At 40.4% G+C, this 27824-nt stretch overlaps 4 protein-coding genes and 1 pseudogene across 13 annotated transcripts; 4 read left to right on the top strand and 1 right to left on the bottom strand.

Moving 5' to 3' along the window:
• The first annotated feature begins 190 nt into the window (after nt 1-190).
• On the top strand, nt 191-1757 carry pla2g1b (phospholipase A2, group IB (pancreas)). The gene is made up of 4 exons (XM_021605743.3): nt 191-311; nt 688-844; nt 1066-1199; nt 1439-1757. The coding sequence occupies exons 1-4, from the start codon at nt 263-265 to the stop codon at nt 1552-1554; spliced, it is 456 nt and encodes a 151-aa protein (XP_021461418.1). The 5' UTR covers nt 191-262; the 3' UTR covers nt 1555-1757.
• Nucleotides 1715-11914, bottom strand: asgrl1 (asialoglycoprotein receptor like 1). 9 transcript variants are annotated; one of them, XM_021605740.3, is made up of 8 exons: nt 11812-11914; nt 11104-11187; nt 9375-9458; nt 9170-9265; nt 3059-3112; nt 2853-2992; nt 2654-2769; nt 1715-2093 (listed from the first exon to the last, which is right to left on the bottom strand). In XM_021605740.3, exons 2-8 carry the CDS (start codon nt 11183-11185, stop codon nt 1937-1939), a joined length of 729 nt encoding a protein of 242 aa, XP_021461415.2. In that variant the 5' UTR covers nt 11186-11187; nt 11812-11914; the 3' UTR covers nt 1715-1936. The 9 variants fall into 9 exon arrangements, with proteins under 9 accessions (XP_021461415.2, XP_036835571.1, XP_090093416.1 ...); XM_036979676.2 differs by having other exon boundaries at nt 2853-2977; XM_090237290.1 differs by having other exon boundaries at nt 11104-11245; nt 11812-11866.
• A 5914-nt stretch (nt 11915-17828) lies between these two features.
• Nucleotides 17829-19888, top strand: LOC110525543 (cytochrome c oxidase subunit 6A, mitochondrial). Its single transcript, XM_021605738.3, has 3 exons — nt 17829-17944; nt 19267-19415; nt 19581-19888. The coding sequence occupies exons 1-3, from the start codon at nt 17842-17844 to the stop codon at nt 19668-19670; spliced, it is 342 nt and encodes a 113-aa protein (XP_021461413.1). The 5' UTR covers nt 17829-17841; the 3' UTR covers nt 19671-19888.
• A 339-nt stretch (nt 19889-20227) lies between these two features.
• On the top strand, nt 20228-24660 carry LOC110525180 (BLOC-3 complex member HPS4-like; annotated as a pseudogene). Its single transcript, XR_016496967.1, has 5 exons — nt 20228-20236; nt 22547-22835; nt 23043-23159; nt 23580-23691; nt 23846-24660. The product of XR_016496967.1 is annotated as a BLOC-3 complex member HPS4-like (transcript).
• Nucleotides 24661-25450: 790 nt separating this feature from the next.
• On the top strand, nt 25451-27307 carry LOC149982809 (uncharacterized). Its single transcript, XM_090237289.1, has 3 exons — nt 25451-25993; nt 26230-26374; nt 26505-27307. Exons 1-3 carry the CDS (start codon nt 25582-25584, stop codon nt 26854-26856), a joined length of 909 nt encoding a protein of 302 aa, XP_090093415.1. The 5' UTR covers nt 25451-25581; the 3' UTR covers nt 26857-27307.
• Nucleotides 27308-27824: the final 517 nt, after the last annotated feature.

The raw sequence follows: 27824 nt of genomic DNA, 5'->3' as shown, positions 1-27824 counted from the left end.
CCTATTGCTCTTGAAAAAGATTTTTAATCACTGAGATTCACCTGGTTAAATTAAGGTTAAATAAATAAAACATGTAACCGGTATTGAAATGTGATTCAATACACCTTTATCACTATACACACGTGTTTATTAAAATATGTCTGTGCAGTCTACTGTGCACTGTGTATCTCACCCTATCTAATCATCCAAAGCCTGCCCCTAAAGGCCATGATTCTATATATATCAGTTGCGTTCCAAATCAGTGACACTCTTCATCACCAAAATGAGGTCTTCTCACACTCTGCTGCTGTTAGCCTTCTGCCTGCCAGTCTGTAAGTATTATTAATTACACTGTATTTTAAGACAGAGCTTTGATGCTGTCTATGCTTTTTAATAACAGAGCAGTGTACAGTCATCCTGTCATAGCTTTCTTTGCAGAAAATATTCCCTTAGTCAAGTCAGTGTGCACTGCAAAATATTTTACTCACAGCTGGTTGTGCAAAATACATTTACATTAAGCAATAAGGGCTCACCAGTCACGTTTCCCAGTTGTGAATGTGACGTTGCCCAGTTCAACCATGATGCCATATGGTTCAATTTGAGTGATTCACTAGTTTTTATTTGTTCCTGATATAAAAATGGTAATGTCCGGTGTAGATATTTGAATGTGCTCTGTCTGTCTGAGACGTGGCCTCTCGTGTGTTTCAGTGCTGGCGGTGCATGAACCCAACCCATGGGCACTATGGCAGTTCAGAGCGATGATCGTCTGTGTTAACCCTAGCAGCTGGCCTGTGCTGGACTACGCTGACTACGGCTGCTACTGTGGGAAGGGCGGCTCAGGCACTCCTGTGGATGATCTGGACAGGTACACAGTCATGGAGGGGAAGATGGGGTCAGGGATAGTGAACACGGCAAGAATCTGAGAAGAGGATTCATTTGAACCTGGAGGTTGTGTACACGGTGTAGGTGGATGGCGGGAGTTATACAGTGTGTTGGGGGGGGGGGGGGGGGGGCTATATACATTACCTTTAACAGGAAGTCAGTCATTATACTTGTATTGAAACAGATGCCCTCTGTGTGTTCCAGATGCTGTCAGGTTCATGACTACTGCTACTCTGATTCCATGCAGCACGAGGATTGCTGGGGCATCTTTGACAACCCTTACACTGAAATATATAGCTACCAGTGTGACAGAGCCTCTAAGACTGTCACCTGCAAAGGCAAGTGTGATCAGCATAACTATAGGATTCAAAAACAGTCCCTTTGTCAAAATATAACTTTTATTCTGCAACAGCACCCTCTTTAGGATGGTCTAGTCCGCTGCATCTTTTAAATTGGAGAAGCTCTATTTTCCTTCCCCCTTGAAAACCATTTACCATTACCCCATCTTTCTCTCTCGATTTTCCCTCTTCTTCCCCTCCCGCCTCCTCATTTTTTCTTCTGTCTCTCTCTCATACAGAAAACAACAATCCGTGTGAGATGTTTATCTGCGAGTGTGACAGAAAAGCAGCCATGTGCTTTGACAAGGCGGGGTACAACCCAGAGCATGAGCACCTTCCCGGTGAGCACTGCTAGTATGGTAATGCACGGGGAACCAGGACATAACCTGCAGTGGCCCACCTTCTCTTGAAATCAATAACAGCTGTTATGATCCAATATGTGCCTCTGTATTGGTTATTGCTATTCATATACACCCACAGATAGAGTGGAAAAGACCTCCAAGAAAGCTATTAAATTCTGACATACCAAGGTTTAATTAAACTTTATTCTGTGAATAAGCTCATGTTATACACTGTGTGCTTCTTATGCTCAATACCATCATTTGTGATTGTTGTACAGTCACTGAAAGAAATCCATCCTTTCTCCTGTATCCTGAGACTGTCATGTTATATCAGTCGGGCAGCACTGGCATAGCTTACAGCTCATGTGTCAATGGCAAGCATGGGTCTACTGTTTCTCATTTCCCCTTTGCCTCACAGATGTAATTGTACATTAGGCTGCAGTCTGCATCATTCCAAAGCTTGCGTTGTCTGTGTGGACCGTCATGAAGCTGTCCACAGTCCTCTCCAATCACACCAACCTGCCAGTCGTCTGGCTGCCCTTTATCCCAGAAGCTGAGCAAAGACAGTAGAGGGAAGGATATTACATATTATAAACTGGGTGGTTCGAGCCCTGAATGCTGATTGGCTGACAGCCGGGTATACCACGGGTATGCCAAAACATATATTTTTACTGCTCTGGTTAGGTTGGTAATCAGTTTATAATTGCAATAAGGCATCTCGGGGGTCTGTGGTATATGGACAAAATACCACAGCTAAGGGCTGTACCCAATCACTCTGCGTTGCGTCGTGCATAAGAACAGCCCTAAGCCGTGGTATATTGGCCATATATCACACCCCCTTAGGCCTTATTGCTTAATTATAATGTCTGATGACTGTGTTTTTAGGATGTGATAGACAATATCCCTACTCCAGAGGAGGCTGGTGGGGGCAGATATAGGAGGATGAGCTCATTGTAAATGGCTGGAATGGAGTCAAACAAATTTGTTTTTCATGTGTTTGATGTATGTGGTGTGTTTGGTACCATTCCATTGATTCCATTTCAGTCATTACACTGAGCCTGTCCTCCCACCAGCCTCCGCTGCCCTACTCTCATCATCCCAGTACTCCCTTACTGTGGAGTTGATTTGTAGTCAGTTCCATCCACCCAGGTCCAGTGGCCCTCTTGTGCTCTCTCCACAAGCCCAACCCAGTATCTCTTTCCTGCATCAATCATTTGAGAGATGTAGTCCTAAACAGCACAAATAAAGAACATTTAACATAGCCCACAGCTCTTGATATGAGACCAATACTGCTTCACCTCCTTGGCCTTACCAGCTCATCCTCACTGTTAAGAACAAGCAGGTGTGCTCCCAGCTCAATACATTTTTCCTCTGCACTTTTCCAGTTGAGCTTCCTTTTTGATGCCAGGTAGCAGCTATCCTGGAAGGACCACCATTCTTCATTACAAGTTCCTGAGGAGGACACAATGTTTTGCACAATGGATAGGGATGGACTTTATCTACCAATAAGTCACTTACCTATCACTGGAAGCTGAAATTCATCATGATAGTTATGGTTGATAGTAGCTGGGTCTGAAAGGGACACGAGTAAGATAATGAATGAAGGAAGGAGTGAGAGATTATGAACAAAGCATCTACAATGTTATCCACTGATATACAGTGCGTTCGGAAACTATTCAGACCCCCTGACCTTTTCCACATTTTTGTTACGTTACAGCCTTATTATAAAATTGATCAAATCGTTTTTTCCCCCCTCATCAATCTGACAAAGCAAAAATAGGTTTTTAGACATTTTTGCAAGTGTATTACAAATAAAAACAGATATCAAATTTACATAAGTATTCAGACCCTTTACTTGTTGAAGCACCTTTGGCAGCGATTACAGTCTTGAGTCTTCTTGGGTATGACGCTAAAAGCTTGGCACAGCTGTTTCTCCCATTATTCTCTGCAGATACTCTCAGGCTCTGTCAGGTTGGATGGGGAGCGTTGCTGCACAGCTATTTTCAGGTTTCTCCAGAGATGTTTGATCGGGTTCAAGTCCGGGCTGTGGCTGGGCCGCTCATGGACATTCAGAGAGTTGTCCCGAAGCCACTCCTGTGTTGTCTTGGCTGTGTCCTTAGGGTCATTGTCCTTTTGGAAGGTGAACCTTCACCCCAATCTGAGGTCTTGAGCAGGTTTTCATCAAGGATCTCTCGGTACTTTGCAACATTTTTTTAAACCTTTATTTAACTATGCAAGTCAGTTAAGAACAAATTCTTATTTACAATGAAAGCCTACTGGAAAACAGTGGGCTAACTGCCTTGTTCAGGGGCAGAACAACATATTTTTACCTTGTAAGCTCGGGGATTCGATCCAGCAACCTTCCGGTAACTGGCCCAATGCTCTAACCACTAAGCTACCTGCCACCCCTCCATTCATCTTTGCCTCGATCCTGACTAGTCAAACAAAAAACATCCAGTCCACGGCGGTCCTGTGGGCGAAAACAGCTAGTTGATGAGAGGTTGAAGGAGAATGGCAAGAATCGTACAAGCTAACAGGCGGGCCACAAATAGGCAAATAACGGCACAGTACTAGAGCGGTGTGCAGAATGGCATCTCAGAATTCACAACTCCTCGATCCTTATATTAGGTCCCACCGTTGACAGTGCACAGATCTGGGGAAGGGTAACAAAAAAAATCTGCAGTTTTGAAGGTCAACTAAGAACACATTTGCCACCGTCATTCTTAAATGTAAGAAGTTTGGAACCACCATGACTCTTCCTAGAGCTGTCCGCCCGGCCACTGAGCAATAGGGGGAGAAGGGCCTTGGTCAGAGAGGTGACCAAGAACCCGATGGTCACTGACAGAGCTTCTGAGTTCCTCTGTGGAGATGGGAGAACCTTCCAGAAGGATTATCATCTCTGCAGCAATCCACCTGTAGAAAGGCCCATGGAGTTGGTGGAATCGTTCCTTTAATTCATGGCCACTTGCTCAGCTGGGCCAGGGGCACTTTAATTAGGTCAAGTGGAAATGTCCGACAGATCTCAACTCATTAAAAGGAGGAAATCGCCATCGCCAGACCTCGCTGCTTTCTCTTCCTTAACTCTGTCTAATCCAGACATTCTGTGTGTCCATGAATCAACGTAAATCCACCGAATCTGTTACCTTTCATCTGAACTATCTGTTGCGATCGGGAGAGCGGGCCATCAGTTATTGTTTATAGTTATTAGCGTGGAGCGCGGCTTGGAGCACATGCTTCAAACCTATTGTGTTATGTCAATGGACAATGATCACGGCCTTACGGATCATCACAGCCCAATTATGCCATTGACATATGGTTGAAATGTAACGAAATTACATGTACATATGAAGACAAACCTGAAAGGATGAAATATGAAACATCATTATTGTTTGCTGAACGGATCAATTCTGATATCAAACTGATGGAGACTATAGATTAAATAACCGATAACTGATTGAATTATTGATATTATTATTTTCATGATTATGATGAATACTTATGAGCCGAAATGACTCAATGACGATTCCTATTGACTTCTTAATGAGAATGATTGTTATGATTGTTATGATTGTTATGATTTGATCTTTGTGATTATGAATTTGATTGGATACATGTTATTCTGTTTCCTTTGTGATGCAGCACAGACAAACTACCCAATAAATATACCACTTTATGGTTAAAGGAATTCCTGCCTCAGTCTCATCCATTCCTCTGTCACCTGACCCATGACCACCTGTTCACCTTCACTGTCAGTCATTCTACCTGTCCAGCTACCCACACAGATTCCAATAATCTTTCATCACCAATCATGCCTTTATGGCAGAGTGGCCAGACGGAAGACAGTCCTCAGTAAAAGGCACATGAAGGCCCGCTTGGAATTTGCCAAAAGGCATCTAAAGACTTTCAAACCATAAGAAACAAGATTCTCTGGTCTGATGAAACCAAGATTGAACTCTTTGGCCTGAATGCCAGGTGTCACGTCTGGAAGAAACCAGGCACTGCTCATCACCTGGCCAATACCATCCCTACGGTGAAGCATGGTGGTGGCAGCATCATACTATGCAGATGTTTTTCTGCGGAAGGGACTGGGAGACTAATCAGGATCAAGGGAAAGATGAACAGAGCAAAGTACAGAGAGAACCTGCTCCAGAGCGCTCAGGACTTATGTAAATGTAATATTATTTTTTTCTTCTAAAAACCTGTTTTTGCTTTGTCATTATGGGGTATTGTGTGTAGTTTGATGAGGGAAAACAACTATTGAATCCATGTTAGAATAAGGCTGTAAAGTAACAACATGTGAAAAAAGTCAAGAGGTCTGAATACTTTCCCAATGCACTGTATGTGTCCAAAAAACAAAAATAATTCCTGAGCTTTCTAACATATTCTAGATATAGGACAGACAATTCAAAACCTAATTTCTTCTTATTTATTTTTGGACTGTCTGTTTCGCCATTTATGAATGTATTATTCAATGTGTTTCCATGGTCTACAGTAGTAAAGGCCAAATTCAATATTTTATCAAATAATCTAAATTAAGTATATACAGCTGAAGTCGGAAGTACATACACTTAGGTTGGAGTTATTAAAACTCGTTTTTCAACCACTCCACAAATTTCATGTTAACAAACTATAGTTTTGGCATGTCGGTTAAGACATCTACTTTGTTTATGACACAAGCCATTTTTCCAACAATTGTTCAGAGACAGATTATTTAATTTATAATTCACTGTATTACAATTCCAGTGGATCAGAAGTTTACATACACTAAGTTGACTGTGCCTTTTTCAACAGCTTGGAAAATTCCAGAAAATGATGTCATGGCTTTAGAAGCTTCTGATAGGGTAATTGACATCATTTGAGTCAATTGGAGGTGTACCTGTGGATGTATTTCAAGGCCTACCTTCAAACTCAGTGCCTCTTTTCTTGACATCATGGGAAAATCAAAGGAAATCAGCCCAGACCTCAGAAAAACAAATTGTAGACCTCCACAAGTCTGGTTCATCCTTGGGAGCAATTTCCAAACACCTGAAGATACCACGTTCATCTGTACAAACAATAGTACGCAAGTATTAACATCATGGGACCACGCAGCCGTCATACCACTCAGGAAGGAGACACGTTCTGTCTACTAGAGATGAACGTACTTTGGTGCGAAAAGTGCAAATCAATCCCAAAACAACAGCAAAGGACCTTGTGAAGATTCTGGAGGAAACAGGTTCAAAAGTGTCTATATCCACAGTAAAACGAGTCCTACATCGACATAACCTGAAAGGCCGCTCAGCAAGTAAGAAGCCACTGCTCCGAAACTGCCATACAAAAGCCAGACTACGGTTTGCAACTGCACATGGGGACAAAGATTGTACTTTTTTGAGAAATGTCCCCTGGTCTGATGAAACAAAAATATAACTATTTGGCCATAATGACCATTGTTATGTTTGGAGGAAAAAGGGGGATGCTTGCAAGCCAAAGAACACCATCCCAACCGTGAAGCACGGGGGTGGCAGCATCATGTTGTGGGGGTTCTTTGCTGCAGGAAGGACTGGTGCATTTCACAAAATAGATGGAAGGATGAGGCAGGACAATTATGTGGATATATTGAAGCAACATCCCAAGACATCAGTCAGGAAGTTAAAGTTTGGTCGTAAATGGGTCTTCCAAATGAACAATGACCCCAACCATGCTTCCAAAGTTGTGGAAAAATGGCTGAAGGACAACAAAATCAAGGTATTGGAGTGGCCATCACAAAGCCCTGACCTCAATCCTATAGAACATTTGTGGGCAGAACTGAAAAAGTGTGTGTGAGCAAGGAGGCCTACAAACCTGAGTCAGTTACACCAGCTCTGTCAGGAGGAATGGGCCAGGAGGAATGATCCAAGTTAAACAATTTAAAGGCAAATACTTATTGACTGTATGTAAACTTTTGATCCACTGGGAATGTGATGAAAGAAATAAAACCTGAAATAAATCATTCTCTCTACTATTATTCTGACATTTCACATTCTTAAAACAAACTGGTGATCCTAACTGACCTAAAACAGATAATTTTTACTAGGATTAAATGTCAGGAATTGTGAAAAACTGAGATTAAATGTATTTGGCTAAGGTATGTGTAAACTTATGACTTCAACTGTATATACCTACAGGGCTCCTAAAATTCGCTATCTAAATTATCCATGGTATGACCATTTTTAAACAATTCCATATGTTAGCTTAGTACACACATTCCCCATGTACACATACAAATCAGGTCATGTCTGAAACAATGGGGCAATCTTTGATCTGGCTAATGGAGTTCTGAAATGTCATTTTTTCTTCCCACAAGTGATCATAATGCCATTCCATATGGTAGTGGTTGTTCTTACACTCCCTATGGAATAGTACATACAGTGAGCTCCAAAAGTATTGGGACAGTGACACATTTTTTGTTGTTTTGGCTCTGTATTCCAGCACTTGGGATTTTAAATGACACGATCTGAAAGTGTAGACTGTCAGCTTTAATTTGAGGGTATTTACAGCAGTTTTTTTTACATAGTCCCCCCATTTTAGGGGAGCAATTTTGGCCAAATTCACTTATATGTGTATTAAAGTAGTCAAAGGTGTACTATTTGGTCCCATATTCCTAGCAGGCAATTATTACATCAAGCTTGTGACTCTACAAACATGTTGAATCCATATGCTGTTTGTTTTGGTTGTGTTTTAAGATTATTTGGTGCCCAATAAAATACATCATAATAATAAATAGGGTCATTTTGGAGTCACTTTAATTGTAAATAATAATGTAATATGTTTCTAAACACATAATGTGGATGCTACCATGATTAAGGATTGTCCTGAATGAATTGTGAATAATGATAAGTGAGAAAGTTACACAAATATCATACCCCGTAGACATCCTAACCTCTTACCATTACAATAACAGGGGTTATTGATCTTTGTGCCTCTGTAACTTTCTTACTCACCATTATTCACGATTATCCATAATCATGGTAGCATCCACATTAATAAAGAACTGTTCCAAAACACATTTTAGTCTTACTTATAATAAAAGTGACTCCAAAATGACACAATAAATTATTCTCCATTCAGTTCTTATTGGGCAAAACATATTCCGAAACAGAACCACAACCAAAACAAACTGCAAATGCATCAAGTTTGTTGTCAAAAGCGTGCCAGGAATATGGGACCAAATACTACACTTTTGACTACTTTAATGCACTAAAAGTGAATTTGTCCAAATACTTATGAATACTTCAAATGAGGGGACTAGATACATAAAGTGCTTTTATTTCTAAATGGTAAAACAAATATGTATGACAATACATTATAAGGGGAAATTCTGTACTGTCGCCTCATATGAAACATTTGATCTCAAATGATCTCAAATCCAAAATACTGGGCGGCAAGGTAGCCTAGTGGTTAGAGCATTGGACTAGTAACCAGAAGGTTGCAAGTTCAAACCCCCGAGCTGACAAGGTACAAATCTGTTGTTCTACCCCTGAACAGGCAGTTAACCCTAGGCCGTCATTGAAAATAAGAAGGAGGGTAGTGTGCATGTCTAATATAATATATGATCAAGGCTCTGAGGATTATTAGTCCTTTAGTAATAAAAGCCTTTAAACATCACTGTACCTGAACTGGAAGATGTGGCACAAGCACTTATCACAGTCTTGTTCAGGGACTCAAGGTAAAGATGGACATCAACTATCGCTTGGTTTAACTGAGAGACTTAGGAAAATGGAGGATTGATTGAAGAAAAAAAAAAAAATGAAATTATGAATTGGTAATAGATTTGTCTTTTGGTCCTCTTGAATGATAAATGAACTGCAAGCCTTACATTTAAGTCCAGTTATCAGCAGTAGTATCAACAGGAGAAGCACCAAGACACCATACAGGAGATGAACCACCCTGCTCTGCATACCTGAAATAATATACAGTGGAAAGAAAAAGTATGTGAACCCTTTAGAATTACCAGGATTTTTGCATAAATTGGTCATAACATTTTATCTGATCTTCCTCTAAGTAGACAAACACAGTCTGCTTAAACAGTCTGCTTAAACTAACACACAAACAATTATAATTGTTCATGTCTTTAATGAACACACTGTGTAAACATTCACAGTGCAGGTTGGAAAAAGTACATGAACCCTTGGATTTAATAACAGGTTGACCCTCCTTTGACAGCAACAACCTCAACCAAACGTTTTCTGTAGTTGCGGATCAGACCTGCACAACGGTCAGGAGGAATTTTGGACCATTCCTCTTTACAAGACTGTATCAGTTCCACAATATTCTTGGGGTGTCTGGTGTGAACCGCTCTCTTGAGGTCCTGCCACAGCATCTCAATCAAGTTGAGGTCAGGACTGACTGGGCCACTCCAGAAGGTGTATTTTCTTATGTTCAAGCCATTCTGTTGTTGATTTACTTCTGTCTTTTGGGTTGTTGTCCTGTTGCATCACGTAACTTCTGTTGAGCTTCAATTGGCTAACAGATACAATCTCCTGCAAAATGTCTTGATAAACTTAGGAATTCATTTCTGCATCAATGATAGCAAGCTGTCCAGGCCCTGAGGCAGCAAAGCAGCCCCACCATAGTTTACAGTTGGGATGAGGTGTTGATGTTGGTGTGCTGTGCTGTGCCTTTTTTCTCCACACACAGTGTTGTGTGTTCCTTCCTTCCAAACAACACAACTTTAGTTTAATCTGTCCAAATAATATTTTGCCCGTGGCACTGTGGAACATCCAGGTGCTCTTTTGCAAACTTCAGACGTGCAGCAATGGGTTTTTTTGGACAGCAGTGGCTTTTTCCGTGGTGCCCGCCAATGAACACCATTCTTGTTTAGTGTTTTACGTATCGTAGACTCGTCAACAGAGATGTTACCATCTTCCAGAGATTTCTGTAAGTCTTTTGCTGACACTCTAGGATTCTTCTTAACCTCATTAAGCATTTTGCGCTGTGCTCTTGCAGTCATCTTTGCAGAAAGGCCACTCCTAGGGAGAGTAGCAACAGTGCTGAAATTTCTCCATTTATAGACAATTTGTCTTACCGTGGACTGTCTTTTAGAGATACTTTTGTGACCCTTTCCAGCTTTATGCAAGGCAACAATTCTTAATCTTAGGTCTTCTGAGATCTCAATTGTTCGAGGCATGGTTCACATCAGGCAATGCTTTTTGTGAATAGCAAACTGAAATTTTGTGAGTATTTTTTAATGGGGCTCTAACCAAATCTCCAATCTCGTCTCAATGATTCGACTCCAGGTTAGTTGACTCCTGATTAGCTTTTGAAGTCATTAGCCTAGGAGTTCACATACTTTTTTCCAACCTTCACTGTGAATGTTTAAATTATGTATTCAATATAGACAATACAAATACAATAATATGTGTGTTATTAGTTTAAGCACACTGTGTTTGTCTATTATTGTGACTTAGATGAAGATCAGATAACATTTTATGTAACGTTTATGCAGAAATCCAGGTCATTCCAAAGGATTCACATACTTTTTCTTGCCACAGTACATGGAATATGAAGGCACATTAACAGATATTGATTAAAATAGTTGAGTTTACCTCTTTGTGGGATGATTTTCCTCCGACTGTGGTTACTTTCAATGTCAGACGTACCAAATTGATCATACTGAATGGAATCCATTTCTGGAGGAGAGATTTCCATTTTGAAAATGAACGGAGGTCTTTAGTGCTTTTGTATGCCCTGACTCAGAATGAAACATGTCACTCATCGCGTCCAGACATTTGCAATTTAGAGATAGAAAAGCTGGTAATACGTAATGCATCTAAAGTTCAAATGTCCCAAATTAACCTGTGCTGTGGTAGTGAATTTATTCGTGCCAGGACAGTAAAGCAAATGAAAAGACAGTTTGGTGATAGGAGCTCTTGTGTTTTAAGGTAATAGACTAAATAGTTGAATATTAACCTCTCAATCAATAGTCTCTATGCTAACCTGCATCTCACAATCACATGAAATACAGACACCATAATGATTGATTTCCCAATTTGAATTATTATGTGTCTAAATCTCAACACACAGACTACTGGAAAGTAGAGAATGATGTATTTAGAACAAATCTGATTAAGTTCAGATATGATATGATTATTCAATAAAAGTCCAGGTTCGAAATGTAGTAGGCTACATACATATCATATCGTAAATGTTTAGGCTAAATCTGATGATGGTGAGAATGATTTTGCTGCCTACTACCAAACACAAACCCCCCAAAATCTTGGAACTCTGACACCCACTCTGCACTTATCCCTTACCTCACTCCTGTTATGTTCATGGAAATGTGAACACCTCTCAGCTGATCTATCAGTCTGTCCAGTCTTCTTCTGGTATTTGACCAAAAGTTCAAAGTTGTGTTTGTGTTTAGTCCTCCCACTGAGTTTGTTACATGTGATATTGAACAAATAACACAAACAATTCTGAGAAGTAACCAATCCAAGCTTGATATAAAGAACAATATAGAAGATTTGATAGCATAGGCCTAGGCTATATAAGAAGTCAAGATTATTATGAACTCATTCAGACAGAGTAGAATTTACCATACAATTGGGTCCATATTTGATGATTTAGTTTACTGTAGATGCAAAACTGAAGAATCTGGTACAATGTTGGTTAGGGTCCTTTTCTCACATAGTCTCTGCATAGGGCTATAGCTAGTGGGCTACTGTAAAAAAGTTTAGTTCAAATCTCACTTTTAGGCCTCCCGAGTGGCACAGCGGTCTAAGGCACTGCATCACTACAGATCCTGGTTCGATCCCAGACTGTGTCGCAGCCGGCCGTAACCTTAAGACCCATGAGGCGGTACACAATTGGCCCATTGTTGTCCGGGATTGGGAAGGGTTTAGTGTACTGTGTTTCCTCCGACCCATTGGTGCCTCTGGCTTCCGGGTTAAGCAAGCATTGTGTCAAGAAGCAGTGAGGCTTGGCGGGGTCATGTTTGGGAGGAACCACTGCTCTCGACCTTCGCCTCTCCCGAGTCCGTACGGGAGTTGCAGGGATGGGACAAGACTGTAACTACCAATTGGAGATCACGAAAAAGAGGTAGAAATGTAATGATTTAAAAAATCTCACTTTTAAAAGTTAATATTCTGTTAACTCATACCCAAATAATGTTGTTGACTTATCCTATACTCCAGTCTAGGCTGCTGAGCAGAGGACGGCTTATAATAATGGCCAGAACAAAACGAATGGAATAGCATCAATACCATTCCATTAATTCCTGAGTGCTCCTGAATGGCGCAGCTGTCTAAGCCACTGCATTTCAGTGCAAGAGGCATCACTACAGTTCCTGGTTTAAATCCAGACCGTATCATATCTGGCCGTGATTGGGAGTCCCATAGGGCGGCGAACAATTGGCCCAGCGCCGTCTGGGTTTGGCCGGGGTAGGCCGTCATTGTAAATAAGAATTTGTTCTTAACTGACTTGCCTAGTTAAATAAAGGTTACATTTTAAAATCAAATGTAAAAAAGATTCTGCTCCAACCATTACCACAAACCCGTCCTCCCCGTCCACTAAAGGTGCCACCAACCTTCTGTGCTGTACTCGTCTTTTTGGCCAAAGGGGGGGGGGGGCGGGGGGGGGACGACGACGACATTTCAGAAAAACCCCACCTCAAACTTGCATTTCAAACAGGACGTTTTAAAAATGCTTATAACAATGTCTACCATAGACGTCTCACTGATCTGGAACAATACACAAGGAAATGGAACCTGAGACTCTACGGCTTGCCAGAGGTGGAGAATGAAGATGTGCGAGGAGAGGCTGTCCGTATCTGCCAAGTTTTGCCTGCAGAGAAGAACAAAGTTGGTGATACCATCGACGTTGTGCATCGCCTCGGCAAGAAGCAACAGCAACAACTAAACAACTTAAATTATTATTTGTTGTTTTATTTCTCAGAATAGTTCCTGATTACACTAAAGAGGGTTTTTAGTCTCTCTTACTACAAGAACCCTTGGTTTGGTCTTGAACATAATTTCCAGTTGAGTTAAATTTCAAAGGTTATGGAATAAGCTATTTTGACTTTAAATTGACTTAAATGGTGCAGATCTCGGTTCCTTATCGTTTACGTTCACTGCTCCTACGTCTTTGACTCATCCTACTACAGTTTATACTTTTATATAATCTTTGTTGTTTTGTCTTTGTCTATAGTTTATCTTAATGCTAGGGGGTTACGAAACAGTGTGAAGCGCAAGGCCTTATTTTTATTTGCTAAACAATTTCGAACAGGTTTTTGCTTTTTTCAAGAGTTTCACTCAATTTTGGCTGATGCCAACTTCTGGAGGTCACAGTGGGGCAACGATATTTGGCTTTCCCATGGATCTGAACGCTCCGCTGGTGTCACTACAATGAACAATAGCTTTGGTGGTAATATTCTACACTCGGAATGTGAACCCTTTGGTCACTTTATTTGTCTTGTGATCAGTTACAATGACATTACACTCATTACTGTAAACTTCTACGGGTACAACACCAAACATGAGAATGATGAGTTGCTTGAATCTATAGAGAAACATATACTTAATTGGTTATCTAAATTTCCCAATTTGTTATTATTGATAGGAGGGGACTTTAACATTACTATAGATAATTCAACTGATGGATGGCCCCCAGGTAGGCCAACCAATCAGAATGTGGGTTTAATACTTTTTATGGAAAAGTTTGATCTTACTGATATATGGAGAGAGAGGTTTCCGGCTGACAGATCATTCACTTGGAGTAACAAAACAGGCTCCAGACAATCCAGAATAGATTTTTGGCTTATATCCAAATGTATTGATAGTGAGTGTGTTACTACAAATATTTGTACTACTCCCCTCACAGACCATAAGGCTATTTACATTGATATCAAAATATTTACCTCTGATACGAACCTTGGTAGAGCATCCTACTGGAAGCTAAATAGCTCATTATTAAATAATGATATAGTTACATTTGAGGTTAAAGATCTGCTCTCACACTTTTGGGAAAGGGCTTGTGAAGAAAAATATTATTGCAAGAACTGGGAGCTCTTTAAATTTGAGGTGTCCAAATACCTTAGAAAATATGGTAGTAATCTTGCTAAGACCAGAAGAGCTGAGGAGGAAAAGGTGATCATTAAGATAACATCCCTTTCTCAGAGGTCCCCAGCTGACCTCTTGGGGGAGGAGAAGATGGAACTCATTGAGTTACAAAATAAACTGGATAATATATATAAATTAAAAGCAGAAGGAGCCTTTATTAGATCTAGGAAAAAATGGATTGAGGAGGGAGAACAGAATTCATCCTATTTCTTTAGACTTGAGAAATTTCACTCTAAAAATAACACTATCCATAAGTTAAACATTGATGGTGTTGTTACAGATGACCAAAAATTAATCGCTAAATACTGCAGCAATTTTTACAGAAAATTGTATAGCTCTACGTACTGTCAGGAATCCACAGATATGTGTTTTAACTCACTGAATAATGTTCACTCTATCAGTGATATAGAATCTAAACAGTGTGATGAACCCATCAAAGTTGAAGAGATTATAGAGTCTATCAAACATCTAAAGAACAATAAATCACCAGGTGTTGATGGAATTACATCAGAATTTTACAAATTATTTTCTGAACAAGTAGCTCCCTTCCTATTTGAAGTCTTTTTAGAGAGTATTAAAAACAATGTTCTCCCTCCTACAATGAGTCAGGGGTTAATAACACTGATACCTAAACCCCAAAAAGAAGTGCTGCTCGTCGATAACTGGCGTCCAATTTGTCTTCTTAATAATGACTATAAGATATTAGCCTCACTACTTGCAAAAATAATTAAAGAAGTCCTGGATGCAATCATTGATGAAACACAGTCTGGCTTCATGAGGAACAGACATATTTCTAACAATGTCAGACTAGTATTAGACGTACTTGACTACTCAGACCTAATAAACTGAGGATAGCTTCATATTATTTTTAGATTTTTATAAAGCATTTGACACAGTAGAGCATCAGTTTCTCTTCCACTCCCTTGAGAGACTTGGCTTTGGGGATTTTTTCTGTAAGGCTATTAAGACTCTCTATGCAAATGGTAACAGCTCTATCAAATTGAAATATGGCACCTCACCTAGATTTGAGTTAAAGAGAGGAATTAGGCAAGGTTGTCCTATCTCTCCGTACCTGTTTTTATTAATCACCCAACTTCTTGCAAATTCTTTAAATAATAGTCCTGTACAAGGTATTTCCATAGCTGGTAAAGAAAGTATTATAAGCCAGCTGGCTGACGATACTACACTTTTTCTGAAAGACGATAACCAAATTCCCATATCGATCAATGTGATACAATCCTTTTCCAAAGCGTCTGGTCTATATCTTAACATTAAGAAATGTGAACTCATGGCTGTCAAAGATTGTGTGACACCTTCATATTATGGTATTCCAGTAAAAGAAGAACTTACATATTTAGGCATAACCATTACAAAGGATCAGAAGTCTAGAGGCTTACTAAATGTTAACCCTCTTATTAAAAAAACCCAGAAGAAACTAAATCAATGGCTACAGAGGGACTTATCTTTAAAAGGTAGAGTCCTAATAACCAAGGCTGAAGGTATCTCTAGACTAACATATGGTGCTCTATCTTTATATCTTGACCGTAAAATAAGCAAGGAGATAGACCAGATGCTTTTCAACTTTCTTTGGAGAAACCGTACCCATTACATTAGGAAAACTGTTGTAATGAACACTTATGAGAATGGTGGACTGAATTTTCTGGACTTTACTACTTTAAATAATACTTTTAAGATCAATTGGATAAAACAATTCCTAAGAAGACCCACTTCTATCTGGAATTTTATTCCTCATCATGTCTTCTCTACTTTTGGTGGCCTTAACTTCATGTTGTTTTGCAATTATAATATTGACAAAGTTCCTGTGAAACTTTCTGCTTTTCATCGGCAGGTTGTCTTGTCATGGTCCTTAATTTATAAACACAATTTTTCTCCACACAGATATTATATATGGAATAATCGGGATATATTGTATAAAAATACCTCTCTGTTTTTAGAATATTGGTTCCGAAATAATATCCTATTGGTGAGCCAACTGGTAAATGCAGAGGGTCTTTTACTCAGTTATAAAGAATTCTTATCACTTTACAAGGTCCCTGTAACACCTAAAGATTTTGCAATTGTTTTAGATGCCATTCCCTCAGGTGTTGCTATGTTATTCAGGAACATGTCAAGACCTGACCCTCAGAGCCTACCTTCTGTTGACCCTGTTGACTCATCAGTAGGAAAGATTTGTTTCTCTTTTGGTCCATTCAACAACAGAGCGATACGATCCTTGTTTCAGATATTGATAATATCTGTTGGAAAAAAGTTTGGATGTTGCCACACACATACCTACTTGTTAACAAAATTAAGGAAGTTTCCTTTAAAATTATTCATAAATATTATCCTGCCAACCACTATATGAAGAAGTTTAAGGAAAACATCAACTCAAATTGCTCCTTTTGTAATGACCACCCAGAAACAGTTGTGCATCTTTTTTGGCATTGTATGCATGTAAGAAAACTGTGGCAAGACATCAGTAGGTTTATAATTGAACACATTTATGAAGATTTTACACTATTGTGGAGAGATGTACTGTTTGGATTCCTTACATACAATAGAAATAAGCGGAATCATTTTTATGTAATTAATTTCATTATTCTTTTGGCCAAATTTCATATACACAAATGTAAATTTACAAACAGACAACCACATTTTCTTACCCTACAAAAAGAAATGGAACTGTATTTTAAGACAGTTAAATGCTCTACTAACAAAAAAAGCTGTTAGAATTGTAAGTATATGCATGTCCCTTAAGGTCCTTGTGTAATTGTAATGTGATATTGTACCCCCTAGCTCGATTGTCTATTGTTTGTAATCTATGTATGCTTGTGTTCCCTCATGTGCTTTATGCATTGATTTATTATTAATTTAAAAAATAAATAATAATAATATAAAATAAAAAAATGCTAGGATGATGTCATCACCCTGAGGAGGATGAGCGGGCCAATCAGCGGTCTACTTGCGTTCATATTTTTAATGACCGGTATAAGCCCACATCACCATGTTGTTGGGGTACGCCCACCCCATTCCAATACAAAAAAAGCTTCATTTTTGCATACTTCATTGACATTTTTTGGAAAGAAAAGTATTTCACTCGTATTGTATTGTGTTTTACCTCTCTTTTCAGATGACCGTTCTAGGTGGCCTGGTTGTTGATTTAAGCAGAGCACGTTTCCCCTACATCACTTCCGTTAATTTGCTGATCGAGTCAGAAAGACAGAGAAAATGGCGGCTTTCGGACGAATTTCTCAAACCCTCCTGCGTTCCTCATTGATCCAGACTCGTCAACTCTCTGCCACAGCGGCCCATGGTCATGCAGAGCAAACAGGTAATGCCACACAAACATTGCTCAAAGGACACGATTTACGAATGACAAAACCATAGCATATTCTTGGAGGACGTGGTACCTCCGTGACCTTGCTAGCTAACGTTAGCGCGAGGCAGCATACAAGCTGCTGTATTCGATAACGTTAACTAGCTAGGTTAAAGAAATCGACCACATACCTAGCTACACGGGACTCGTTGTCAATTGCTAAATCACCATTCTATCCTAACCAGGTGGCTGGATTAACACAATGTTTGACTAGTTAGCTAACGAGTTAATTTGCAGAAGAGACCTTGGCCTCAACATGACTCCCCGTTGAATTAAATGTTAACTACGGTAGTTAATGTTTTTTTTACTTTTAAATAACTAGATATTTAACGCTAGTTAGCTAGATAACTGTACACCCTATTGCTAGCTTTCAAACCTACCAAACATCTGTCTAGGTTGTGTTTTGAATGTCCCATCTCAGATGTAGCTAGCCAACGTTAGCGCAGTATGTGAAGGCAATGAAGAAACCAATTATTAGATCAGTTTCACAATTGTGATTAACAATGTCAATGTCATGGAGATCAGTTAGTGAGTTAAAGGCGTTTACTCATTTCGACCATAACTGAGGCCTTCAGGGGTAGCTCTCCTGTTTGCCCTCCATGACCATGGGGGGTAGGAAACCTGTACCTGGAGTGCTGCCAGTACTGCAGGACTTTGTCAACGTAGCATGACACCTAATTCATCCAATAACCTCTTTACCAACAGTAACTTGCTTAATTCTTCATCTGTTCTCCCAGGTCAGCAAAATGTTAAATCTAAAAGATTAAGTGCTGTGGCACTCAACTGTGTGCAGTAGTTCAAATGTGGTTAAATACTCTACTAAACCTTTTTTTATTTTATTTAACCTTTATTTAACTAGGCAAGTCAGTTAAGAACACATTCTTATTTGCGATGACGGCCTAGGAATAGTGGGTTAACTGCTTTGTTCAGGGGCAGAGCATGCATGATCATGGTTTATATTTGTAAAAAAGTATGTGATTGGATTAGCTAAATTAGAGGCTCTTGTGTACTGGTGAGTTTCCATTTCCAATCATGCACCTGTTGCCTTTGACATTGACATGTGCAGAGATTGAGATGCTTAGGATCTCAGCATTCAAAGGAAAGTCAAGTTACAGATTTAATATTCCAGTGACCCCAAATTAGCTGTTTTCAACATGTCTGTCACATCGCAATGTATTTGAACAGAACATAAAGGTTAAATGTACTATAACTGGCTTAAGTGTAAATTAAGCCTTTGTTACTTGTCAAACAATGTATATTTTTGTTTTCTTCTCCAGCCAGAACATGGAAGATCCTCTCCTTTGTGGTTGCCCTTCCGGGAGTTGCAGTGTGCATGTTGAACATGTACCTGAAAATGCAGCACCATGCTGCGCACCATGTGGAGCCAGAGTTTGTCCCTTACAGCCATCTTCGCATTCGCAGCAAGGTGTGATAAATTATGGCAAGATCCTAAGTAGTTATTGTTGCGAAACACATTTCTTTGATTATATACTTTTTAGCATTGTCTAATTTTGCCTTGAGTATTTACATTTGAATCTGCCCCCTGTTAATTTACTTTGTCATCATGTTAACTTGATTCTTCTCTCACCAGCGTTTCCCTTGGGGAGATGGCAACAAGAGCCTGTTCCACAACCCTGAAGTGAATGCCCTCCCTGATGGCTATGAGGGACGTGACGAGTGATCTCTCCCTCAGACCACCTCACACACTGGGACCAGTCTCTTTCTTCAATTCATTACTGTTACTGGACCACACTCCCCAAACTGTTTACTCTTCTCTATTCTATTATGTCTACCTCTGTGCACCTGCCACAAGGTACCCAAAATCTTAGTTATGTTTTTCTGGACCATTTAACACCATTTCTGCTTAATTTAAATAAAAATAAATAATTATTACCAAAATACGTTGTGTTATTTTTAACTCTCAAATTGACACTATGGTTTTGTTTTTCTCTAAATAAGTTAAAGAATAACGAAAGGGGTTTAGAACATCATGTTTCAGAAGGACACTGTTTGACTTCAATTACACCTGTACTTTCACATGACTAACTTGTGACTTGCATTACTCTTGCAAACCAGTAGGGGTTGTCACTAGTTACCACAGCCACAAAGTAGATTGTCTATCCTGAAAATGTAAAACAAATTACATTTGTATTAAAGGTGAGGCATAAGGTTAGCAGTGTGGTTGGGCTTGAAAGGAGATTAAGAGATTGTAGAAATAGGTGGGGTTTAGCCATGATCATGGCTGTGGTAACTGACGACCTGTGAGTAAATCTGTTTTCAATTCAGTTGTAAAATTGTCTGAAACAGTCTTGCAAAGAAGGTTTATGAAATTTAAAAGTTTTCTGCTGAGTTGACTTTAAATGTGTTTCCTTGAAAAACAGGAAGAGTGAACTTCATTTGGAACAAGATTGTTGGATAAGCTAAATGTCAGCCAGCTGTTAGCTTGCTTGACATGGCACAATCTGCAAAGTGAAATGTTTTCCAGTAATACTTTTGGGCAATTCTGATCAGTTATTATCAAGCAGTCTCCAATTGCCGGCAACAGTTGGTTCAATAGTGAATGCATGGCATATCAACATAAACAGTATGTCTACCTATGCATTTTACCTGGGATCTAACTCAAATTCGACTGAATCCACTCGTATTATTAATCTGTCCTTTATAAATGTATGGATGGAGAGGGATAAATGTGGGCAGCCTTTGAGCGAACCAGTACAACCCACTGACAGCTATGGCTGAGATCACTGCCTAACTCAAGGTGGGACTGTCACCTGATCTGAGGTTCTATTCTCCTGTATTTCATTGGGCTTCTGTCCTTAGTCAGCCATTCTATAGTCCCTACTTTTCTATTAGTAGTATTGGTATGGTGTTATGTAATTTTACACTGATTTCTTGGTGATTTGCAAATGCATTAACTTCCTGTGTGATGGGTCGAGGGTGACCCAACAAGAGCTGGAATCTGCTACTTCTATCCTGAAGAGGTAGGGACATCAGAGAAGATGTGTTCCCTAGGCGAGATTGATACTAACTGCGTACCAAGAATGATCCCTGTTTTTATGATACCATACCTATATGACGGCCCATAAGACATCTTCAAATGTTTGAGGAAACGCTTCCAGATAAAGTGCAATGGTCTTATTGATACATTCACCCACATCTCGGATGTATAGACCATTGTAATGAGAATGCTCGTCCACTAAATGCCACAGGGTTGTTAAAATGCCACAGGGTTGTTTAGTGATGTTTTTGTCTCTCCATCCCCTGTGTAGTCATAATTACTCTCTATGCTGCTCTCTCTCAGGCCTTAAGCTGTTAAGTGGAAATACCAGACATCAGTATCTGTGACGACCTCGATCAGCTTATAAATCACTTTAGTTTTTATAACGGCCCTATCCGGCAGAGTTACCAGGTACAGTCATCTCTAACACTTACCTTAGCTGTGTACAGCAATCTGTCATATCCATGTCAAATCAAATTGAATGTCACATGCGCTGAATACAACAGATGTAGACCTTAGTGAAATGCTTACTTACAAGCGCTTAACCAACAATGCAGTTTAAAAAAGTCTTAATTTCACATTGTGTGTAAATCAAGGATTATTTTTTTGCTAATGCTAAATATGTCTCCCTCTGATTTGCCTTGCATTTAGATCTACAGTCAGGAAGATTTTGCAGTTCGATGGGCACAGTACCTCTATCACTTACAAGGAGGCTCCACTGAACCCCACCACATCTTCAGTTGCTTGAGCACCATTGACTCTACACATGTAAGTAATAAGGAGTTTTTTGATATATCGATACCTATTTCATTAATCTTTTATGTTCATTAACTTCTGGCCTAGCCTGGCAATTATTTCCTTGTTTCATATGTGACATTTTGATTCTCAGATTGACCCACTTCTCCTACTCACGGCTGCCCTAATTCTGCAGGCCTGTCAGCACTGCCCTCTAGTGTTAGCTGGTTATTTATCCAGGGAGGTAAACTGTCTGACCTTTGCAGCACCAAAGGACTGGAATAGTTAACCACAGATTAGAATCAGACACTAACTGTATATATATGTCTCAAAAAACAAGTCTTTGCTCCACAGGGTTGACAGCACACAGATGCCCCATAATCTCACTGTGAAAGTCATGGTCCATGAAACTGAAACGTACAACCAGATAACAGTGGCTGATAATTTAGGTGCTTCTCTCCTTTGAGATTTTAGCAAATCATCTTGTGATCATCTTAATTTGTTGAGGTTCCTTCTAAGTTGTGTTGTTGTATTATGCATCACTATCTGAATACAAAAGCTATGCTTTAGATTGTTTTACAAAGTCAGCAGTTTAAGTAACAGGCCTTGACATACATTTTTGCTTATACTTTGCCTTAGGACCAGAGACCCGATGGACTGAGTTCCTCCAGCTCTTCTGGCAGAACTCTTCTATTTAGCGCAGAGACCACCACTGTGTTCCTGACCGCCACTGAACTACAGTATCTGCGCTCCTCTTCTGTGTACAGAGCATCCAGGTACTTCACCCCCCTCAGGAAGAAACCCACCTCCATCCTCCACTGTAGAAACACTTTGGAGAAAATTCTGCAGCCCACAGGTTCAGCGGTGAGGAGTCTCGAGAGCCTGGCAGTCAGAGGATGGGGAATCCCGGAGATAAGGCGTTTAGGGTGAAGGAACGACAGGGGAGTTAAGTCCAGCAGGTTGCTTGCCCCCTGCCTCCCCCTTCCCTGTGAGAACTCTACAGATGCCCCTTTGCTCCCCACGGCACTGTACCAGCACAGGGTGAGAGGGCTGGTACTGGCCCTACTGGTAGAGAGACAATTCCAAAGCGACACTGCAGCCACAGAGGAAGTGGTGAGGAACTGTTGGGGTATATGGGAGGGATATGAATGTTTGTTTATGTATGAGTGTTCCACAAGAGATTCCCTTGTCTGGACAACCACATGTTCAACTGTTAGAAAATTAAATAGAATATCTCCACTATTGCCCTACATGTTATTACATCAGTTTGATATTTTGTCAAACCATTAAATCAGCTATCCCCCTGTGGTTTATCCCCAGTATCTCAGAAGCCTGGCATCTTCGAAGGGACTGGAAGCACATCTGAGGACTACTGCTCCGGGGGCCTCTGGCCCTTAGGGACACTACACACTGACTGTATACAGAACATGCTCACAAGTGAGGCTCTAATATTCTCAGAGCTCTCTGAAATGTTGTCAAACCACGGTATATTCCATAGCTCTATTTTTTTTCTAGCTGTCCTATCTGACTTTGACCTTTTTTCCTCTCTCTATTTGTCTGTTGCTTATGATATTTGTGGAACTCTATCTCCCAGCGTTGACCTTACTGCTGGAGTGAGTAGTAAACTCAGTGCTTTGCAGTAGCTGATTGGGATGTTTTGGGACATTTTGTGGGGCTGTGGTGCCTTGTGAAAATGTGTTTCAGCTGATTGTGGAATCTTGGGGCATTTGTAGTACTTAGTGTTGATTTAAGTTAGTAAGATGCAGTATAGTGTATATACCACCTCTGTCTTTTACTTTCAGGATCATCCATGTTTGTGTGGTATTTGTAATGAGTGCCTATGCTGTGTCCCTGCAGGCAACCTGTCTGGTAGGCCAGGGGGAGCCCAGGACCGTTCTTTTGTGAGAGCCACATCGCTGCTCCACTCGCATTTCTCTCACACTGAAGCTCTGCAGGAGGCTATTGTCAGGTCAGTATGACTGGCAGGGGGCTCTCTCAACATGCATTACTCCTCCTCAAGTCAGATGATGGGGGAGGGGGAACAGGCCATCGTTATGCAGTTTGTATTATCTTAAGATAAATCCCTGTTCCCATTGAGTTGTAATGTGTCTTACGTAATACAGGAGTGCGGGTGCAGCTGTGTACGGGACCCGCAGTGTGGCCCAGGAGACGTACTTCCTGCAGCAAGGCAGAGCGGTGAGAAACTCTGGCATTCCCGACCACCAGGACAATGCTTTCTCTCTGCCTAGCAAGGCCCGACACAGGTTACTGAAGCACAGGGTTAACCTGCTCTGACTGACTGTGACAAGGAGTTCCACCAGAACCACTGTCTACTCAGTCACTTCTCTGAATATGCTTCTCTCTAAATTCATTTCAAACAATGAACTTACACTGAACATTTTTCTAAGATAAACACTGTGTAAAGAGTTTTAGGAAGTTAAACGATTTACAAGAACCTTGGTCAAGTCCTATACTGTTTTGTATTGATGTGCAGAGGACCATGATCTCTGTCAACACTGCAAAGGCATTTTGCACAATATATAATGAAATTCCAAACCAACACACCACATGAAATATGAGCTTATAGAGAGAGATGTTGTGTAACAAATATTCAATGTACAAACATCATGAAGACACCATGGCTGCCGGGTTTCCTAATCACTGTAATCCTTTTCATTTGGATAAAGATAATCAGCTACCCGTGAATCCTTCACCACCACCCACAATGTATTTACAAAAAGAGTTATTATGTTGTACCTAATGACATACCGTATGTAGGAAAAACGTATTGTATATAATTACAGATATCATGTCATATTGTTTGTGTAATATTCTGTCCTGAGAATGTACTCTTGGGTTTTCATTGTAGAGTTGATTTTGACCACCTCTGAAATCAAGCCAAAAGCCATTGAATACACTAAATGTGATACTCTCTGATTAATGGGGCACATGAATCATTTGCCAATAATATTCCGTAAGGTTCTTTACAAAGATTGACTATGTTTGTAACAACAACAAAAATAATGAATGGCTGATTCTTAACACACAAAAAATGCCTTGGTCATAAGGCAAGCATTTTCCTTCCAAGCATTGCAAATACATTCATTCAAATATGATTATTTAAACATATCCACTCTAAATTAACACCGATGTATGGACCTTGTCTTGTCTAAATGAGCTGCACATTGTACTCTAAACTACAGGGGCCATCGTGGTCCCTATAGTGCCATAACGATAGTAGTACTGTAGCAACAGGCACACAGCTCAAGCTAAGCATAAATACGGCGCCCACAGTACTTTACAAACCCTAAAGTACGAACACTGTTATCATGGTAATTATATTGCTTTGGGTGAAGGGGACGAACAATGCCTAAATGTACGTTTTCATGAAATGTAAGATAGCTGGACTGTCTACGTACGTAAATATATCAAAATAGAAAGTAACATCGGTTTCTGTTCCTAGTGTCCTGGAAATAAGTAGTCTCGAAAACCCAACCCTAAGCCGTAATCACTGTTGCCTATGGTTGGGTTTTCGAGACTATCAAATGAGACCTTTCTTGATGGTCCAAATATAGTGTAATTAGGGTCATTAGATACGCGGTAGCTGAATTTGAATGACTGGAGTCGGTGTTTTCGGAGTGCCTTATTATGCAAACTCATTTTATGGGTCAGTGGGGTGCAGATGGGTAGTTAGGGGCACGAACAAAACAGGGGGGTGGAGAAACAGAATTAAAATTCTAAGTGGCAGAATGCCCCATTGTCAGTGGAGGGGCATACCCTATAAACCACGCAGATAAGCGGTCTTTTTCAGATACACCGCACCACTGGACGGAGCTGGTACAACTACGGACCCATCACCATGGCTTCTACCACATGCTCTTGGATTGCCTTAATGTTCTTATCTGTGTCTACTAATTTCATTGGAGTACAGTGTCGCGCGGTGCAGGAGATACTGTCAAAGTCCTCCGCTTTTCAGGATGGTCCCAATACTTTACCCACAGATATCTTGAGACGATGGCGACGGGAGAGCGATGAGACGCAGCGGCAACATTGCGCAATGTTGTCAGCGCCTTGGATGGAAACCAGCGCGTACCCGATGGAATTGGCACTGCTACATCGTCTCCGGGTGCGTTCAATGGCCCAAGGAGGTTTACGGCGCACAGTCTTTCCTGAGCAACCACTATTTCATTTTGTCAGACGCGTCTATCATTGCTGCCAGTTAGGTTTTCATTGCCGAGGCGTCAAAGGGATTCAGGGCAGTATCAGTGGAGGTAAGAATCTAAATCCAGTCATTTGAAGTAGCTTCTTAGCAATTTATTAAGTCTACTCTTGGACTAAATGTGTATCTAGGCCTACTGTAGAGAATCTCCATTTTAAAGTGCCCTTAGACTTGGTTTTATAGAATATATATAAATTATTCTACTCAGGAATGGGGCCACTGTCACATTCTCAGTAGTGCTTATTTCATTTAGGCCTTACAGTATTTTGTTGATCTTTCCCACCCTAGATACAGATTTGGAGTTCCTTCTCAGTCAGGATGTTCTGTCAGTGACAGTCATGAGAGCTGAGATTCATCTCTATGTGTTGAATCCTCAACACCTGAACATAGAGCCTGTTCTTCCATACATGGCAAAACGCAAGCTTCCCACACGGTAAGAGTCCTGGTTGACATGATGGCACACTCACTTAGCTGTCATACCTCAACTTTTTATATAACTTTATTCCATATCTAATTCTTAGGCTAAAGTACTGTGGGTCCTGTCTTAACCTTTTATTCCACAGATACAGTTTTGGGTCAAGGGAGAATGTCCTGGAGCTTCGAGTGGATCTGCTGTTCCTATTCCAAGGTCTTCAAGAGGCAGCTGGTGGTGTCAGAGGGGAGCCAAGTCTGGTTGACATGCGGAAAGTGGGGGAGCTTTCAAGCGGGGGTCCACGAGAAAGGCCAGTAGCTCCATGGTCTCTGCAGGACACCAATGCTGATCTGTTAGGGGAGGGGGTGGGCCCCCTGCTGATGGCCATGGAGCTGGGCCTGGCCCTGGCCCTGAATTGTGACAGGGGGGGAGTGGAGGTGTCTTGTGAACACAATGGAGTCCACCTATTACACTCTCCATTCATTGCTCTCTCCTACAGATAAAGATGACACAAGCCAGTATTGTACACACCATCACATTTTACCTTGTGATGCTCCATAACCCCATCTCCATGTTGTCTCGAATGTCCTCAAGTCTATGAAGCTGCATTTATCTCTTGGTGGGCAACATGTCAACTTTTATTATTGATATGTGAAGGAAGTGGATCGGATGTCTTAACTACATAACTTGTGCAATAACCCTTTGCAAAATTAAACATTGTCTTTAATGTTGTGATGCAAAATATATTTTTTATATACATAATACCCCAACGTGTATGTGGTTCTGTGCACTTCAGAAAATGCTTGAATATATTAACTTATCCGTGTTGTGTTTTGTAAGAAAGAAATACATTTGTAAAGATGTAAATAGTGTATATTATCACATATGTTTATTGGAAAATTGTTTTGGGTTTTCCTTTATTGAAATGCAATTTATTAAATTTGTGAGACTATGGGTGATGTGTCAGTGTCATTTTGTTGTTGCATTAACCAAAAGCGGTTCATAAAGGAGTAAAGTCCTTTACAATGTGACCACCGTAGCGTTATCTTGTTTCTTATGTATTCTTATGTATCTGTTTCTCTTGTTTTCAAGTTACAGGTGGGGGTTTCCTCTCTCAGCCGAAAGTCTACCAGATCAAAATAACAACCTTGTCTTGCTAGGCTTTACAACTTCTGACAGTTGGTGTGAGAAACGTGGTGCAGAAAAACTCCACCTGGACCACACTATCATCAGAAACCAACAACTAGCAAATACTGTGCATCTGTGCTGAGTTTGTGACACTTTCTTGTCCATGGTGTCTTGTTTGGCACACTTTGTACAAAATAATAATAAAATGCAGTACTACAGGATATTTCTTAACGTAGCTCTTTATTAGCTAGCTACAACTTGCATGTTCACTTATCTCCAACCATGATCAACTGACCATGACCTAACCATCTGGGTGGTCTTAACTAGAGGTCGACCGATTAAT

Source organism: Oncorhynchus mykiss, chromosome 6 (assembly GCF_057628025.1).
Source record: "Oncorhynchus mykiss isolate SJ-2025 chromosome 6, ASM5762802v1, whole genome shotgun sequence".
In the NCBI taxonomy this organism is placed as follows: domain Eukaryota; kingdom Metazoa; phylum Chordata; class Actinopteri; order Salmoniformes; family Salmonidae; genus Oncorhynchus; species Oncorhynchus mykiss.
The sequence above is the reverse complement of the archived record's forward strand: the minus strand, read 5'-3'. Positions and strand labels throughout refer to the sequence as shown.